Source organism: Centroberyx affinis, unplaced genomic scaffold, assembly GCF_046629955.1.
Source record: "Centroberyx affinis isolate AG114_WGS23_722 - 3 ecotype Tasmania unplaced genomic scaffold, CSIRO-AGI_Caff_v1 ptg004359l_1, whole genome shotgun sequence".
Classification (NCBI taxonomy): domain Eukaryota; kingdom Metazoa; phylum Chordata; class Actinopteri; order Beryciformes; family Berycidae; genus Centroberyx; species Centroberyx affinis.
In genome coordinates, this window is record NW_027282055.1 from 648050 (window position 1) to 664815 (window position 16766).

The following is a 16766-nucleotide window of genomic DNA, read 5'->3' on the forward strand; positions in this document are numbered from 1 at the left end:
GTATTCAAAAAATCTGTTAGGATTTAAAATAACAATGAAGGTACTGAATAGCAGCTTTGTCACAGTGATCTAATGTTCTGTGTTTGTTTGATATTTTCCCTTTACACTTTAGGAATCCACAGAATCTGGTAACCTGGAGGCTCCAGTCATGGATGTCCTCACTTTCCTCCAGAGACCAGTGGAGAGGATTCAGACCTACCAGGCATTACTTAAGGTCAGGTTGAAATAATTTTACAAATATGATTCTATCGTAATAGATGAGTACAAAACCTTTATCGCTATGGAAACAAGAGTCAGCTAAAAGTGAAAATGTTATTTGCAGGAGTTAATCAAGAACAAAGCCAAGAGTGGGCAGAGCTGCTGTCTATTGGAGGATGCCTTCTCCATGGTGTCCTGTCTTCCCTGGAGGTCTGACAACATGCACCAGGTGTCCCTCATCGAGAACTACCCAGCCCCTCTAACGGCGCTGGGCGAGCCCGTCCGACAGGTAAATAAAGAGGAATGACATGTATTCATATCCAGTTTAGGCACTGGGTCCAGTGTGACCAAATCATTAAAACCTGTAATCCATTTCGAGGTTCTAACAAAAGACTCCCGCACACTGTCTTCACTTAACAAGAATTGAATAAACTAGTGCAGTGCCCGTACACAAAAAAAAAACACACAATAGGCGTAGGCTATCAGTCGCTTGCTTTAAGCCCCGCTGCTGCACAGAGCGCTGTTCGCTTGTTTATTCAAAGTTTATAAATATTGAATGTGTCGTGTGTCCAATCCGACACTGCGCGTCCTTGGGTCCCCAGCAATACACCCGCCAAGTGTGAAGTAGATCGGACGAATGGTTCTCAAGATATGCGAAGGACACACATACAGACAGAGATCCCTTGCTTTATAGTATGATCTCAGATCTCAGATATCTCAGATACCTGACGAAGGTCACTTGACCGTAACGTTGTGTCATTTATTAAATTCTTGTTAAAGACAGTGTGCGGGAGTGTACTGATTTTACTTTGTCCTGCTCCTCCGACGCACCCGGCACATATGGTAGTGCAAATATCACCTTTTTGTTTAATTGATGTTCTAACAAAAACAAACAATATTTCACTCCAAAATGGTTCTTTATCAGACCTGTTTTTGTCATATTAAATGGTGAAAAGGATTATATGATACAGGTTTTAGCAATGAACTCATAACTTTGTGGCACTCTGTTGTAATAGCAAAAGTTGAAAGCTGTTTTATCGTCAGGGTTTTAGGTCTCATTTGAGCTGAAACACATCAGTCAGTTTTAAGTTTTCAGACTGTACAATGTAAAATAAACGCTTTTGACTTTTGCTATCATCATGCCTCGGACCCTGTTTGGTTTCTAATTCATCCTGCAGAGGCATACTGCCTGTAAAAATACACAGAATATTTGAAGGTTAATCAGGCTCAAAGCATGACGGTATGTACTATGATGAAATAAAAATATAGTGTCATTGCTTTGGATTCATTTTACGGTTGAGGAAATAAATAATTATCTCTGTGTGATTAGATGAAAATAATATAACATGAATGAAAAGAATGTGAGTTCCAGGTGTCATTATGTCTTTGTTGGTCTTTTCCCTTGCAGGGTGTCTTCACAGTGTGGGAGGAATCTCCAGAAATCAAGACAGCCTCTAGAGGGCATCAGAGACAGGTCTTTCTCTTCAAGGACTGTATTATCCTGTGCAAGCTGAAAAAAGACCCAGGCATGAACACTGACACCTACACCTTCAAGAACAAAATGAAGGTAATGCTTGTGCTCAAGTTTCTTACATATTCTACTTTCCTGGGTAAATAAACGCTAAAAACAAACATGTATCAGTACCACCATTGGTCACTTGTGGTGACAGTTACTTCAAGACATTCTCACTTGGTTTCTCATCTTTATTCCTCTCTTTGACCGTACACTCTCCCTTTCACTCATCTTCCTTTTTCTGCTCCCCAGCTAAATGATGTGGAGGTGAAGGAGGCTGTGGATGGAGATGAAAAGTCTTGGGGGTTGTGGCACGAGCACAGGGGCTCAGTGAGGAGGTACACACTGCAGGGCCGCTCTACCCTGGTTAAACTGTCCTGGCTCAAGGACCTGAAGGAGCTTCAGCAGCGCTCCAGCTTGCCCACCAATAGTAAGTCTTTGTATGTTTCTGTCCCAGTACTGACATATTAGCAGGGAGGGAAATAAATACCACTAACCTTTGACTGCAGACTAAAGCTGTCAGTTGTCGTTGTCACTTTGGCAGATAAATAGCCTTTTTTTAAATCAATCTTTTCTAATCTACTTTGGCAGCTGAGGGAACCCACCAGCCAATGTGGCTTGTGGACTGAAAGTTTAGTTTCTTGTCAGAATATACCCCAAAAGTGTTTTGGGGTATATTTAACATTTTCATCATATGCTCTGTTTTTTCTGTGTTTGTGTGTATGTGTGTGTGTGTGTCAACAGGTCCACCAGTGTTTGAGTCACTTCTGTCTGACTGCACCACAAAGATAGGACAGACAATCAAACTGACCTGCAAGGTCTCAGGATCGCCCAAACCACTAGTCAGCTGGCTCAAAGGTAAACAAAAAAGAAACTGTACAAGTTTTCTTTTATGTCAGAGACAGACTGTACTGTTAAGTTACAGGGTAGTGCTTTTGTAGCAAACTACTATTACCCAATAACACAATTTTTTCACTTTCATTTATCCAGGGAAGTTTTACTGAGCATGCATGCTCCTGCTTCACATTCAAACAGTTACATGCATGCCTCTACGTTTGGTTTGATTATGATCATAGTTTCACAGTTAGAATATGATGTCCACTTCTCAGATGGTCTTCCTTTGGAGGATGACCCCCACCACATCATCACAGTGGACCGGACAGGCACTTGCAGTCTCATCCTGGACGGCCTCACTGCAGAAGACTCTGGACAGTATGTGTGTTATGCTACCAGCTCCATGGGCAACGCCAGCACACTGGCCAAGGTGGTGGTGGAGGGTGAGTCCGTGGGCCAGAGAGGTGTTAAGAGCCTCGTCTGTAACTGTAGGTGTACGCTGTGCATGTGAGTGCTGCCACAGAGGAACACGTGATAGTTATGGCACTATTGGTACTATTACTAGTGTAGTACTACTACACATTTTAAAATAAACACTGCTTTTTGCCAGTCTAATCTTTTCCAAAGTGTAGGGGCACAGACGGCAATAAATTTGTTCCTCTCTCCAGCTCCACCCAGATTTGTGAGTCGGCTGGAGAGTGCCTGTCTGATGGAAGGAGAGGATATCCAGTTCATCTGCTCCACACTCACTGCTCCTTTACCACGAATCAGGTATGGAAACACAGAGCGGATATCACAACAGAAGTTATTATAGGATTTACTTGGTCATTAAATGTGCCAAACATGTTCATCTTTGGGTCTGGCAGGTGGTTGAAAGACGGCAGAGAGTTGAATGACGAGCAGAAATACTACATACTGAACGACGCCCGCAGTGGAATCTTATCTTTGACGATAATCAATCCAACAGAGGCAGATATTGGACTGTATGAGTGTGAGGTATGAAACCCAGATCTATAAAGCCTGTAATGCATGTATCAAGATAATCAAGGTCATTTTCTTTTAAGATTCATCAAATATTTTTTTCTGTTTAAGCTTTGGAATGAGTTGGGCTGTGTCAAGTGCAAGGCAGGGCTGTGCCCCGCCTACGTGCCACCGATTGACATTGAGACTGACCAACCGCAGGACTTGTCTCCCAAAGGTAGGACAGCCCCACCGACTCAAGGTAAATATCCTACTCAGAGGATGGAAACCCACAAGTGGTTTCCATCCTCTGGGTTTTCATATGGATGCTCCACACTTGAAGTTAGTTTAGCATCTTTTGAGGAGGGATTAAAGAAGCACATGCCATGGTCATTGTTCAGTTTCACTTCAGTCCACTTCACTTCGAATCACTTCACTTCACCCTTTGTCACATCACATCATATCACAACACGTTGCAACAATTCACTTCAATTTCCACCTTCAACCATTGCCATTCTTCATTATTTCAAGTTTGTGTTGTCCCATTTTAAGATTTTACTCACTTTTCCATTTTACACACACTCACACCATCACTTCCAACCAGTACTTCCAACTACTGTACCATTCAACATAGACACCATACTGTAGTTCCCAACATCCACATCCATGAAAAGACATTGATACATTTATTGTATTGAATGTTTTTGTGTTTTTCATCATGTCTCCAATTTCCAGAGAGGGGATGGATTGGAATGGACTAAGTCATTTTTCTCCATTAAATTGATCTTGGTGGTCCAAAAGTCAGTCCAACCAGAGACATAAATACAGTATCTATTACTAAACACACTATAAATTACACAGTGATTTGCTATCTAAAAGCATTAGCAAAAACTCATCAATCTCACATTCACATAGGATATGCAATAGAATGGAATAGATTAATGAGACCATGTAGATCAGATCATAAGTTTAGCAGGCTACTGTAAAGGTTGTCTCATTCACATATATAGTTTTTCTTTGGCTTTTGGACACCAGTCGACCATTTAGTCCATCCATTCTCTTTAACCTGTTTTTCATCTTACTTCCCTCTACCAGTCCCAAAGCAGGAAGTTCCTCACATGGACCTTTCCATGTAAGTCATCATTGTCACGGTAACAAATAACCACTCCACATGCATTGATCCCCTTTTTCCTCCTGCCAACGCATGCCCAAATAACTCTTCACTCCTACCAACACAAGATGGTCATGTGCTGGGCAGGTGTCCCCGTTACCCCCCTGTGGGAATGGGGACGGTCCCATGTCCCGTTGATGTGGTGGGTTAGTGGGGTTACCCCCTCAAATCTCGAGGTAAGAAATGCATTATCTCCGTCCTTGGTCTGTAAAGGTACTGTACTATCTCAGCTTTTCTTTTCCTTGTTAAGCATTTTGGTCAGGCAGTATTGTATAACATTACAGGTCTAGGCAAAATGAAAATTCCTTTAACTATATTTCAAAAAAGAAAGATTTACATTCTGTCTGAGTGGTATTTTGGTTTTCCTAGATGCAGACTCAGAGGGCTGGTCCACTGCCCTTGTGAAGAAATGGTTACAGACAGACATCAGCCCCACCTCTATTGCTAAGATGCTCTTCTCTCCTGGATACCCTGAACAGTGAGTTCAACACAACTTGGGATACCACCAAAATTGTTGCTTGATGGAAATTGATTGAAATAGATGAAATTGAAGGAAATTGTGGCATCGAAGGAAATTGACACCAGACATAAGCCAAAGCCAAGTTTCAATTTAACAGCCATTTTGCCAGGTACCGTGTGTCACTGGGAGATTCTTTTTAGTTGAGAAATAAAAACTGGATGATAAAATAGTGACTTTTGGAATCCACCAGCTTGGCCAATGGATAAAAAGTTGGTTTCCTGCCCTTATCAATAGTATTTTTGATTTATCTTTTTCTCTATCTCATCTTTCTCTCCAGAACTGAATGTAGCCCTGAGGAGGCAGGTGCTACCACTGTATCCGTAGGGCAGGCGCTACAGGAGCCTCTGTATTACCCAGAGGAAGAGGAGGAAGAGCTCTACATCTCAGAGTCCATGCAGGAAATTCCAGATGGTATTCTGGTCACTTAAACATAAGAGCATGACTATTATCATACTCCAAATGGTCACTAAGTGATCTCATTTCCTGTCCAGCCCCTCCCTCCATCCAGGTGCCCACTGAGGACCTGTGTGTCGAGCCCGGCCAATCAGCTACCTTTACTGCCATCATCACAGGACGGCCCACCCCTCAGATACAGTGGTACAAGGTAGGAGCTCTGTAGATCAAATAGACATAGTGTTAAGCCTTGTTGTTAGCCTTTTTAAAGCATCACTCTTTCTTCTGCGATTGGAGGACGGGGAGGAACTTTGTGCCAATGAGAATGTGGAGATAGTGCAGCACGGCGCCCGCTGCTCAATGACCATAGTGTGCCCCGAGGGTGAGGACAGTGGCATATACACCTGCTTCTCCTACAGCGACTCTGGACATGCCTCATGCCAGGCTCAGCTTACGGTGGAGGAAGGTGAGACATAATAATAACTGTATTTATGTAACACTTTTCTAAAAATGGTTTACAAAGTGCTTTACAGACCAGCATAATATCAAACAAGATGACACAGATACATAAAACAGTAAATAGAAGCAATGACAACTGTAAGAACAGTAAAGAAGAAACAAGCAAAAGAAGAAAACAGTGGTAATAAAACATACATCAGTAAATAAAGGCAATGAGAACTGTAAGAACAGTAAGAAGAAGCTAAATAAAATAAAATCAATAAAACAGTATAGTGTAGTTATTAGCTAAATGTGCTCTGCAGTAAAGTGTATGCCTTACAAAGAGGTCGAAACAAAACCTGATAGTTGGATTAAAACGATTTATGTGCAAAACCTTAATTAATGCACCTTGGGAATGAAGCATGTCAGATGTCTAGATTGTTGTCATTCACTCCTTCTGGACAATCCCACTGTGCAATGCTCCACCCAGCATTCCCAGTTCAGAACAAGGTATCTGAACCGCCAATGTTGTGAGAATGGGATAGGAAGACTGAATGATGTCAATCTAGGTGGTTGACATGCTTTATGCACATGGACCATTTTTTGGGCATTGTTTCTCTTTAGGTCTACTGGAGTCTCAGGAGAGAGAGGTGGAGCTGGGGAAGAGGAGGAAGTTATTCTCTGTCTATGACGTCCATGAGGAAATTGGAAGGTGAACCTGTTAATCATATTCACATAGACCTCGTTGGCCATGATCTCTGCTGAGATTTGATATGACCTCCATCATCTGTCTGTATTTTAGGGGTACATTTGGGGTAGTGAAGCGTGTGGTCCACAGAAGGACGGGCGAAGGCTTTGCTGCCAAGTTTCTTCCTCTGAAGAGCAGCACCAGGACCAGGGCCTTCCAGGAGAGGGACTTGCTGTCCCGTCTAGCTCACCCCAGGGTGGCCTGTCTGCTGGACTTCTTCTGCACCAGACGCACTCTGGTCCTGGTCACAGAAGTGTATCCTCCTCATCACACGTTCACTACTCTTTTTTCCTCATACCGAATTTAGCTATCTGCATGTTTGACACAATACAGCACTTGACCAGTAAGAGATTGGTCTGTGTTCAATTCAGAATTCCATAACACCATTTCTAGCTGCTGCTCTCATGGACTTCTGGACCATTTACTGCTGAAGGGATCAGTCAGTGAGAGAGAGGTATAACGTTACATGTATCTTTTAGAAAATTAGAAGTTATTATTACTATTTTTGTGAGTCATACATTGAGTCTTGTGACTCAATGTATGACTCTTGACAAATATCCTGTATTTTCATTTCAGGTTCAGTTGTACATCCAGCAAATCCTAGAGGGAGTTGGTCACATTCACAGCATGAACATCTTGCATCTGGACATCAAAGTAAGGTTTTGGGCCTCTTCAACATTCTGTCATTGACTGCAGCAGTATTACTTTTTTTACATGCATTTCTTAATGCCATGTTCATTTATAATCTCTGCAGCCTGAGAATATCCTGATGGTGTATCCTCCCAGAGATGAGATCAAGATCTGTGACTTTGGCTTCTGCCAGGAAATAGACACATCCAGACACCAGTACAGCAAGTTTGGCACACCAGAGTTTGTTGCCCCTGAGATTGTTCACCTAGAACCAGTCACTATCGCCACTGATATTTGGTGAGTTGAACTAATGATCTGGCTCACTGCGCATTGCAGACCTGGGTCAGATAATATTTGCAAATTCGTTTTATGGTTTGCTTTAGGTACCATATGGGTGGGGTACCAAATTCTGGTACTAATAATAAAATAATAATTTGCATCTATTATTTCACTCAGGTCATCTTAGATTCAAGCCATATTCCCTTGTAAACTGGAGAGCAAAAATGAGATGATAGGGCATTACAGAAATATCTTTGTTCTTTCTGTCAGGTCTGTTGGTGTTATGGCCTATCTATGGTAAGTATCACTGTACTTTTGATAATAGACACCCTCAGAATCGGCAGTAGTATATGAAAGAGCTGTGCATTTGACTCATTAAGCTTCTGTTGACGATTTACACCATGCTGTGTCTTGACAGTCTGATGTGCCGGTGCCCGTTTGTGGGTGAGACGGACCGTGCTACACTGCTGAGGGTGGGGGAGGCCACCCTGAACTGGGACGCCCCTGATGTCATGTACAGGAGCCCTGAAGCCCAGAACTTCCTTCGCATGGTCCTGCAGCCAGATCCAGAGTAAGGAACCTGTTCCACTGTTAGTGTTACAGTGCCAATCACCAGTCCAGTCATATGCTTATGTGTAAAATCAGGTCTTTTTGCAGCGGTGATATAAATGTTCATTCTGTGACAATCAATCAATCATGACCTAACATTTATTGCCCAAAAATGCAAAAGACGCAATAGACAACTGTGAAATTGTTTTGTTTTGTATTTATTCATATTAAGAAGAATTAATTAGAGGTATTATTTTCTCTCTGCTCAGGAAGCGGCCATCCGCCTTTGAGTGCTTGAGCCATGCATGGTTCCAGGTGAGATAAAATACAGCACTACACAACCTAGGTGTTTTAATTAAGCTTTACTGTATTCAACAATTCATCAACTCATCATACACTCATCTCAACTAAATTAATAAATCATTTTGTTGTTGTCAGGACGAACATGCGGGTGAAGACACCGATGAAATCAACACGAGGAGTTTGAAAGTCTTCATCTCAAGAAGGAAATGGCAGGTAAGTCCCCTTCTCTTGCACTATAGCATTCATTGAAACCATACACCCCATGAAAAAAACATCAACAATGTCTACATCTTTTGTCTGGTGAGTTTAAGCTGATTCTACTGTTGAATGCACTGTACATCATTTCCGACTGAGAGCGTCACCTAAATGCCTAAAAAAAAAAACTTATTGTCTAATTCTCTCTTGACCAGTTTCTCTCCCATCTTTCTCCCCAGCGTTCTTTGACCTGCGTTGGTTCAGTGCTCACCCTGAGGCCCATCCCTGAGCTGCTGGACGCCCCGCTCAGAGAGACGGCAGTGACAGTCCCCCGGGAGCCGCAGGAGCACAGCAGTACTTCTTTGAGCAGTGGCTCATCGTCCGAGTACGATGAGGCTGACTCTTGGGACTTCTTCCAGCACTGCAGCCCAACTGAGGAGGAGGAGGAGGAGACCGAGGAGGACTATGACCCTCTAATGGAGAGAGCCCAGATCCCAGAACCTTTTGCCAAACTCCGCCTAGATGTAGAGGAGGAAGAGGAAGTGACAGTAGGGGAGGAAGAGGATGGAGAGATGGGTGGAAGGAGGAGTGTACTAGAGAGGAGTGTGAGCAGGCAGTCGGTCGCGTCGTCAGATGTGTCCTGCCAACACACACCTCAGAGGGAGCGTAGGGTCAGCAGGGACAGCAGTCCATCCCTCTACCTATCTGAAGGGGACGAGGGTTCAGGGAGTGAGGGGGGTCGTATCCCCCGTGGCAGCGTCATCCGAAGCACTTTCTACAGCACCTCTCAGCAGCTTTCGCCCATGTCTGCCAGACACATGACACTACGGGACAAATTCCAGGCCAAAAAGCAGGAGAGAGGCCGCAAGCCGCTCCGCAGAAGTCTTTCAGGGCGCCTCAACGAGCCGCTCATCGAATATGTGGAGGATGAGCCAGAAGCCACCCGTGGCCAGAGACGGGGGTCCGTACAGCCCACCATGCAGAAGTCCTGTTCCTTTGACAGCGGAGTTGGTCTCCCCCACTCCAACTTACCCCCTCACAGGAGGAGCAGGTCTCTTGATGAGTCTCGACGATCTCCCAGCTCACCGAAGCGCACAGCGGCAGGTGAGGAAGAAGGCACTCAAAGTCTGAAGGAGGATTTCACAGATGATGAAGTGGTGGGGAAAACCTTGTTGGCGCCTCCAAGTGCTGGACGGGCCACCAGAAGAAGGGGCTCTGTTGCTCCTGTACAGGGGAATCCCGTGCTTGGTGCAACATCTGTTGGCTCAAGCCTCCTTGCCGGAGACAGAAGAAGCCCCAGGTTGGATCAGGAACAGATGGAGGGGGACAACCTTGCTGGATCCCAGGGTTCCCTGTCTGAGTCGTTTATTATGGAGCATGGTGGCTCCGAGTCTTCCAGTAGACTTGGCTCCTGTGAGGAGCTGAGTCATGGTCATCTTACAGCCAGATACAGATCAGGAGCGAGAGGAGGGTTTGATGATCAGGAGGAGCCTCTGATCTCACCGTCCCCTTGTTCTTTCCAGCAGGTTGAGGAGGAATCTAAACCCAGGAGCCTGTTTCCCCAGGCACCGCCGCGGAACCGCACACGCTCCAACCCTAACTTATCCACAAGGAGCAACGGTCACCTGGAGAAGATCCTGTCGGTGACGCCCAGCCCCAGCCCCAGCCCCAGCCTCTCTTCTCTCCAGGCTCCGGAGAGGCCTCCCAGGGCCAGGGACAAGAAGGATAGCCATGGCCTCCAGAGGCACGCATCAGCTCCAGCCCTTGAAGTCAGACCACCCACAGGGAAGTCACCCAAGCTGGGACTGCTGAAGATCTTCCGCAGGCAGTCCTGGACTGGCCATTCCTACTCCCAGCTGGAGAACACAGGGTTGGGACCCACACTAGGAGAGATCATGAAGCCGGACACCCCCACCATGTCTCTGAGGAAGAAGATGAGAGCTTCAGCCTCCAGCCTGACCAAGCTCTTTACCAGGTCCTCTAGTAAGGAGGACTTGAGTAAAGGAGGTGAGCTATTGCAAGTCATGTTCATTTTATATTATCCTGAAGCAGGAAATTCTGTTTACCAGCATCCACATTGAGAGAAAAATTAACAACATGACCATTATCCTCCTTCCATTATTAGGACCATTATCAGCACTCCTTTACATACTGTGTAGAGTACATACTGTATAGGGTACATTTTGACAATTACTGTATCCAGTCTAATGTTTACTTGTTTTGGGGTTGTGTGTTGTTTGTCCTTTGTCACAGGGCCAATAGTGAAAGGATCAACTCCCATCCCACCTGAAAGAGAGCGTGGCACTGGTCTTGAGAGCCCGAAAAAGAAGGCCTCTAAACTCTTGTCCTCCTTCAAAATACCTGCATTCAAGAAGACTAAAGGTAAAAAATAAGCTACATTCTGTGCCTTATCTATTTCCACTCGGTCTGAAATCCTTCTGTCTTTATTTTGCTATAAGCCTGGTTGTGTCTGTGTCTATGTGCTGCTGTCGCCCCTCTTTCCAGACCAGCCAGTCCGTCCCAGCAGGCCTGATGGGATCCAGTTGGATGGAGGTGGAGTCCTGCTGGTGTGGAGGCCAGTCCAGTCCAGTGACCCTGCTGTTTACTGTGTACAGTACTGCACAGAAGGTGTGTGACAGAGATGATACAGCAGCATAGAAGTGACAAACACCTAAAATGTATCTTTAAAATGACGGCTTGTGTTAAGATAAGATTAATCAGATTTGCTGTGTATGTTAGACATATTAAAAGGGTCCTATTATTAGGAATTTATATTTTCCTTTATTACAGTTGAAGTTACTGCATTTTCAAAAATCCATCCTTTTTAACCGGCAGTTTTGGACAAAACCCAGTCAATGCATTACAACTGGACTTGGTCTTGATTGGCTCCCCTCACTAAACTATTGCTAAAATCACTCCAATCAGGCAAGTTTACAGCATCTGAACTGACAGAAAGCCTCCACTCAGCAGGTTTATATCATTTCAATTAGAGGAGCTGGTCTTGTCGACCAATCAGGCTCCAGTATTGACCCATTCTGCCTTGAATTTCATTCAATAAATACCCTTTTAACTAATCTACATTTAATTACAAGACATGAAGAACATTATTTTTTATCCTGAGACATAGTTTATTTGAAAACAAAACCATGAAAACTAAATAATATCGGACATTAAGGCTATGTTAAATTTACATATACTGTAGGTACATGAAAGAGACAAATGTTTGTGTGTTTTTCCCCCCCCTGTATGTTGTTTGTAGTAGGTCTTGAGTCAAGGGTGTAAACTTAAGTTAACCTTCAAATTTACATCAACAATCTTTTTGTATCCAACTATATCACTGCTAAGCCATATTTGAATATAATTTAAGAGCAACAGTACAGAAGAGATATTTCACAGGATTTCACAGTTAATCTTGTATGTGTTGTGCCTCCTCAGGTGAGGAATGGAGGGTCCTGTCAGAGGAGGTGACAGACAGCTGTTTTGTAGTGAAGGACTTACCCAGAGGAGCTTCTTACGTGTTCAGGGTGGGCTGCATCACCAAGACGGTAGCAGGACCTTTCAGTGATGCCTCACCACCTGTTGTCATGGCTACACATCCTGAAGGCAAGGAAAAATACTTTGTTTTTTGTTGTCTTGTATTTGTGATTGTTTCATACTCCTTGATGTGCTGTTTTTGATCAGTGACCAGACATAGTAAATCAGAATCAGATTCAGTTTAATCGTCACATTTCCATGTACTAGGAATTTGCCTTGGTAAGTTGGTGTATATAACATATATACTGTACAGAAATGATACAGACATTAACAGATACAGTGTATATAGTAAAACAAGAGATTTCACAATATGCACAATACAACACAGTACAATAGACAGTACAATACACAACAGCTACTATATGGATGGTTACAATATCCTCTATTGAATCTACTCTGTTATACAGAGACTCCCACTCCCCTCATCCAGACTGAGTCTCCAGGGTCAAAGGTCGGTGGGTCAGGACGACAGCCAACACACAAGACCTACAGCTTCCTCTCTGAGATCAACAGGTAGGATTCTCATGAATGAATGTTGCTCTAAAATTACAAGGTACAGCTTTCAAACAGGTTTGTAGCTATATTTTGTCTTTCCTTTTGCCTTAATGACCAAAAAAAGTGTAACTGCTATTGATTTATATGTATTTGTTTACTTGATATTATTTCCTTCCTTTATGTTTCCATTCAAACTCGGGTTTGACCAATATGGGTTTTTGAAGGCCGATACAGATACAGTTTATTGTATTGACGCTGCCAATACACGATTTTTTGTGCAGATATTCGATATCTCAAAACTTTTCCACTTTCATGCCAAAAACTGACAAGCATTCAGTGTTCCAACATAATTTTATTCTTGGCAGGGTGGAAAAACCTCTTAAACAGCATTTAAACAATCATGTGGCACTAAAACCTTCCAATGAAACCCTTAATATTGTCATACAACTTTTCTCTCTCCCTCTCTCTTTTTGTCTCTCCCAGGGGTCGTTTCAGTGTACTAATCCAGTGTAGTGATGTGCAGAGCAGGCAAGTGTTTGCTGCCAAGATCACTCCTTACCAGGCAGAGCAGAGGCAGATGGTGCTGAGGGAGTACCAGCTGCTGAAGAGGCTTCACCACCCCCACCTGGTCCAGCTGCACACCGCCTACATCACCCCCTGCTATCTGGTGTTGGTGGAGGAGCTCTGTCCCGGAAAGGAGCTGCTCTACAGCCTGGCTGGACGGTAAACAAAGACTCAAGAGACTGAGAAACTAAAACCTGGGTTTTCATATCCATAGGCACACAGAGGCATTTCCTGAGAAAAATCTTCTACAGAAGCATCAAAAACAAAACAAAATATGCAAAAGTGAACAACAGTGAGTGCTTGTAGCTTTTTTCTTTTGAAAGATAAATAGTATCAGGCATCATACAACTGCAGAAATTCACAGAAAATCACTTTAATACACATGTAAGATGTAGTAGATTTTATCAAAGCCTCCAAATTAAGTCTGTTTTTCATCCCCTTATTTCTCCTAAGGGGCCTTTAGGAGAAATAACCCAGACTGAACTCAAACACTGTATGATTCCAAAATGAGAAGCTGCAGTTAGTCTCAGGAGATCAGAAAAATATGGAAGTGGGCAACAAATTATTCCTATGGGATGCTGCCCAAATTAGCGCCCACAGGGCAAATCTGGCCACCCACAAAACACTTTTTGCCACTTTAAAGTGTTTCAGAGAATGATATAAGACAATGTATTTGGTCTATTTTGATACAATTTAATCACATTTGAGGAGTAATTTTGAGATAACTTGCATATTACAAGGTAAGTTAACAAACACTGTGATTACAAAGGGCCTAGAAGACGCTAATGGCCACTTGCTACGTTAATAATCAGATTGTTTTTGTCCCACAACCCATTATCTATATTACATTTCAGTCTTATGGAAAAAAAATTATGTTTGAGTAACCCTAAACCAGTTACTGGAGATAATTAAGCTTCACAAACATGCCTGTCTGTGTTCTTTCCCTCTCAGAGATCTGTATGCGGAGACGCACGTTGCAGAGCTGCTGGTTCAGATCCTGAGTGCCGTCGACTACCTTCACAGCCGGCGAGTCGTCCACCTGGACCTGAAGTCTGACAACATGCTGGTGAGCGATCGCAACCAGCTGAAGATCGTTGACCTGGGCTCGGCTCAGTCCTTCACACCTGGCCAGCCGCTCAACGTAGAGCACATCCAGGGCCTGTCTGAAAGCAAAGGTATTTACCAAATTATGTACTTCTCATTTGCATTTCAAATGACTTATTTTGATACTTTGATTTTGAACCTGTAGATTCCTTTAATGTACTAAACCGCTTTTTGGCTGTCATGACCTTCAACAGAATGCACCAGCAAAGGTACACTGTCTTCAACGGAGGATGGATTGATGGATGGAAATAGCTCAGCCTAACCTCACCACCACCTCATGCTCAGTTGATCCTAGCTACCATAGCCTAACAAACACCTAAGTCCAGTTTCTTATCATTTTTTTTTTACCCATTTCTTGCTGATTTTAATAATTTCCCTAGTGAATAAAATTCAGCATGTGAGTGAATATGGCATTGCCAGCAATAGCAGAACTCTTTATGAAGAATGTCCTCTGTCTGTCGGTTTCGTCAGGTTACATCGTCCTTCCCAAAGCTCCGGAAATCCTGGAAGGACAAGGTGTCGGGCCTGAGACTGACATCTGGGCTGTTGGAGTTCTGGCCTTCATCATGTGAGTTTAGAAATGCAGGGAGGGTTAGTTGAATACACTAAATATTATTAATGCTTGTTGGTGTAAAATCCTACAAAGATTAATTCCAAAATGAGATATCCGTGATTTGATAAAGGTGATGCATAGTCTTGAAAAATGTCAGACCAAATTATAGGACTTTTTTTTAAAAGATAGCAAAATTATAACACTTCTGCAGATTGAATCTTCCATAATTTAGAGATATTGAATGATGAACATTAGATAGTGATTGTTTTCTGCCGTTCATCGTGTAAGTTTAGGAATGCAGGTTGATTAGTTGAATACACAAAAATGTATTAATGCTTGTTGGTATAAAATCATGCTATTTAAATTTTCAAGTGTTAATAAATACATAAATAATAAATTGAGTTGGGGTTTTTTTGTTTTTTTTTAAATAATTTTACTGTTTAGCAGGTAGCTAGAGTCCTTGGTTGACTATATAAGTAACACTTATACAGAATGAATCCTCCATAATTTAGAGATATTGAATGATGAATTTTAGATGATTTTAGGTGATTTTTTTGGGGGGGAATTTAACTCTTTAACTCTTCTTTGTTGTCCAGGTTGAGCGCAGACAGCCCGTTCCACGCAGACCTCAGCTGGGAGCGAGACAGAAACATCAGGAAAGGGAAGATCCAGTTTGGACGCTGTTACCCCGGACTGTCAGAGGGAGCCATAAACTTCATGAAGAGTAGTCTCAATAACAAAGCCTGGTGAGCGTCTCTCTTTATATGATTATAGTCTGCCTGGCTGTTAACTAAATATACGCGCACACTGACTGGATTCAAGCTCCCATTACTTTATAAAGTTTCAACCAAACATTATAAGTGCAAAATGTTGTATTTATTAGTGGATTAGGAATCAGGAATTTTCCATTAGTCTAATTTTAGGCCTGAAAGTAGGACTAAAAGTGTTGGATGTGCACACTTCCACTCCTGAAATCTTAGCTATCCAGCACCAGATCAAAATGTTTGTTTTCTCCTCCTAGACGTTATGATAAAACAACTCAAATGTTTTATTGGGTTTTTTGTCCAGGGGGAGACCCACAGCAGCTGAGAGTCTCCAGAACCCATGGGTGCGTGGCCATCGCACCCCCACCAAACACAGAGACTCCATGGTGTGTTTCTCCACAGACAAGCTCAAAGCTTACCTCAAGGAGAGGGAGGCCAAACGAGGCCAGGTCTGCACCAAGCTTCAGGGTCCCTTCTTCCAGTGAGGTGAAGAAACCCAAAACAGTAGGATTTGCTTTCATCAGCAGAGTTTCCTGAAACTATGTTGGCCTTATAACCAGGAAATCTCATCTCAGCTGAATTCAGTTCAAATTGTTTCTATGTGGCTCTTTGCTGGCTAGCTGGAGCCGGGTCAGATAGTTAAAATTGTTATAATATTCTCTGATTATGAAGATGTGATGTGTCTTAATAATTGTTCAAAGTGTACATATACAGTTGGTTGTATATGTCCGAGTGTGCTGCATTTTCTTGCTTTGGTTTTTATGGAAACATATCAGGGACAAGATTTGATTTATGCAATGAGTGCATACTGCTGCATGAGTTGTAAAGTCTGATGCTGTGATACGAGAAACTATTTTGTTTTTGCTTCTTTGCTACAGTGCCAGACAGATGCACATGTTTGGCCTTATGCTGGCTGTGATATTACAAAGTGAAAAATGTTTGCAGCTTCTTTAGGTATAAACCAGATATTTCTGAGTGATTTATTATTTATAGATTGACATGTTCTGCCATATGGTTATAA

At 42.9% G+C, this 16766-nt stretch overlaps 1 protein-coding gene across 1 annotated transcript in view; it reads left to right on the forward strand.

Annotated features, from left to right (window-relative positions):
- The window catches only part of obscna (obscurin, cytoskeletal calmodulin and titin-interacting RhoGEF a), a 46179-nt gene extending 29949 nt beyond the window's left edge, over positions 1–16230 (forward strand). The window contains 33 exon segments of the mRNA XM_071543641.1: positions 113–214; positions 323–487; positions 1607–1765; positions 1964–2141; positions 2456–2569; positions 2821–2988; positions 3214–3316; positions 3412–3541; positions 3638–3743; positions 5046–5158; positions 5496–5607; positions 5688–5800; positions 5887–6055; positions 6652–6739; positions 6830–7030; positions 7169–7229; positions 7352–7429; positions 7530–7702; positions 7955–7981; positions 8103–8255; positions 8503–8548; positions 8672–8749; positions 8971–10738; positions 10985–11113; positions 11246–11359; positions 12167–12334; positions 12673–12778; positions 13244–13483; positions 14276–14499; positions 14623–14637; positions 14900–14996; positions 15578–15727; positions 16050–16230. Of these exon segments, the coding sequence (XP_071399742.1) occupies positions 113–214; positions 323–487; positions 1607–1765; positions 1964–2141; positions 2456–2569; positions 2821–2988; positions 3214–3316; positions 3412–3541; positions 3638–3743; positions 5046–5158; positions 5496–5607; positions 5688–5800; positions 5887–6055; positions 6652–6739; positions 6830–7030; positions 7169–7229; positions 7352–7429; positions 7530–7702; positions 7955–7981; positions 8103–8255; positions 8503–8548; positions 8672–8749; positions 8971–10738; positions 10985–11113; positions 11246–11359; positions 12167–12334; positions 12673–12778; positions 13244–13483; positions 14276–14499; positions 14623–14637; positions 14900–14996; positions 15578–15727; positions 16050–16230 (5829 nt within the window).
- Positions 16231–16766: the final 536 nt, after the last annotated feature.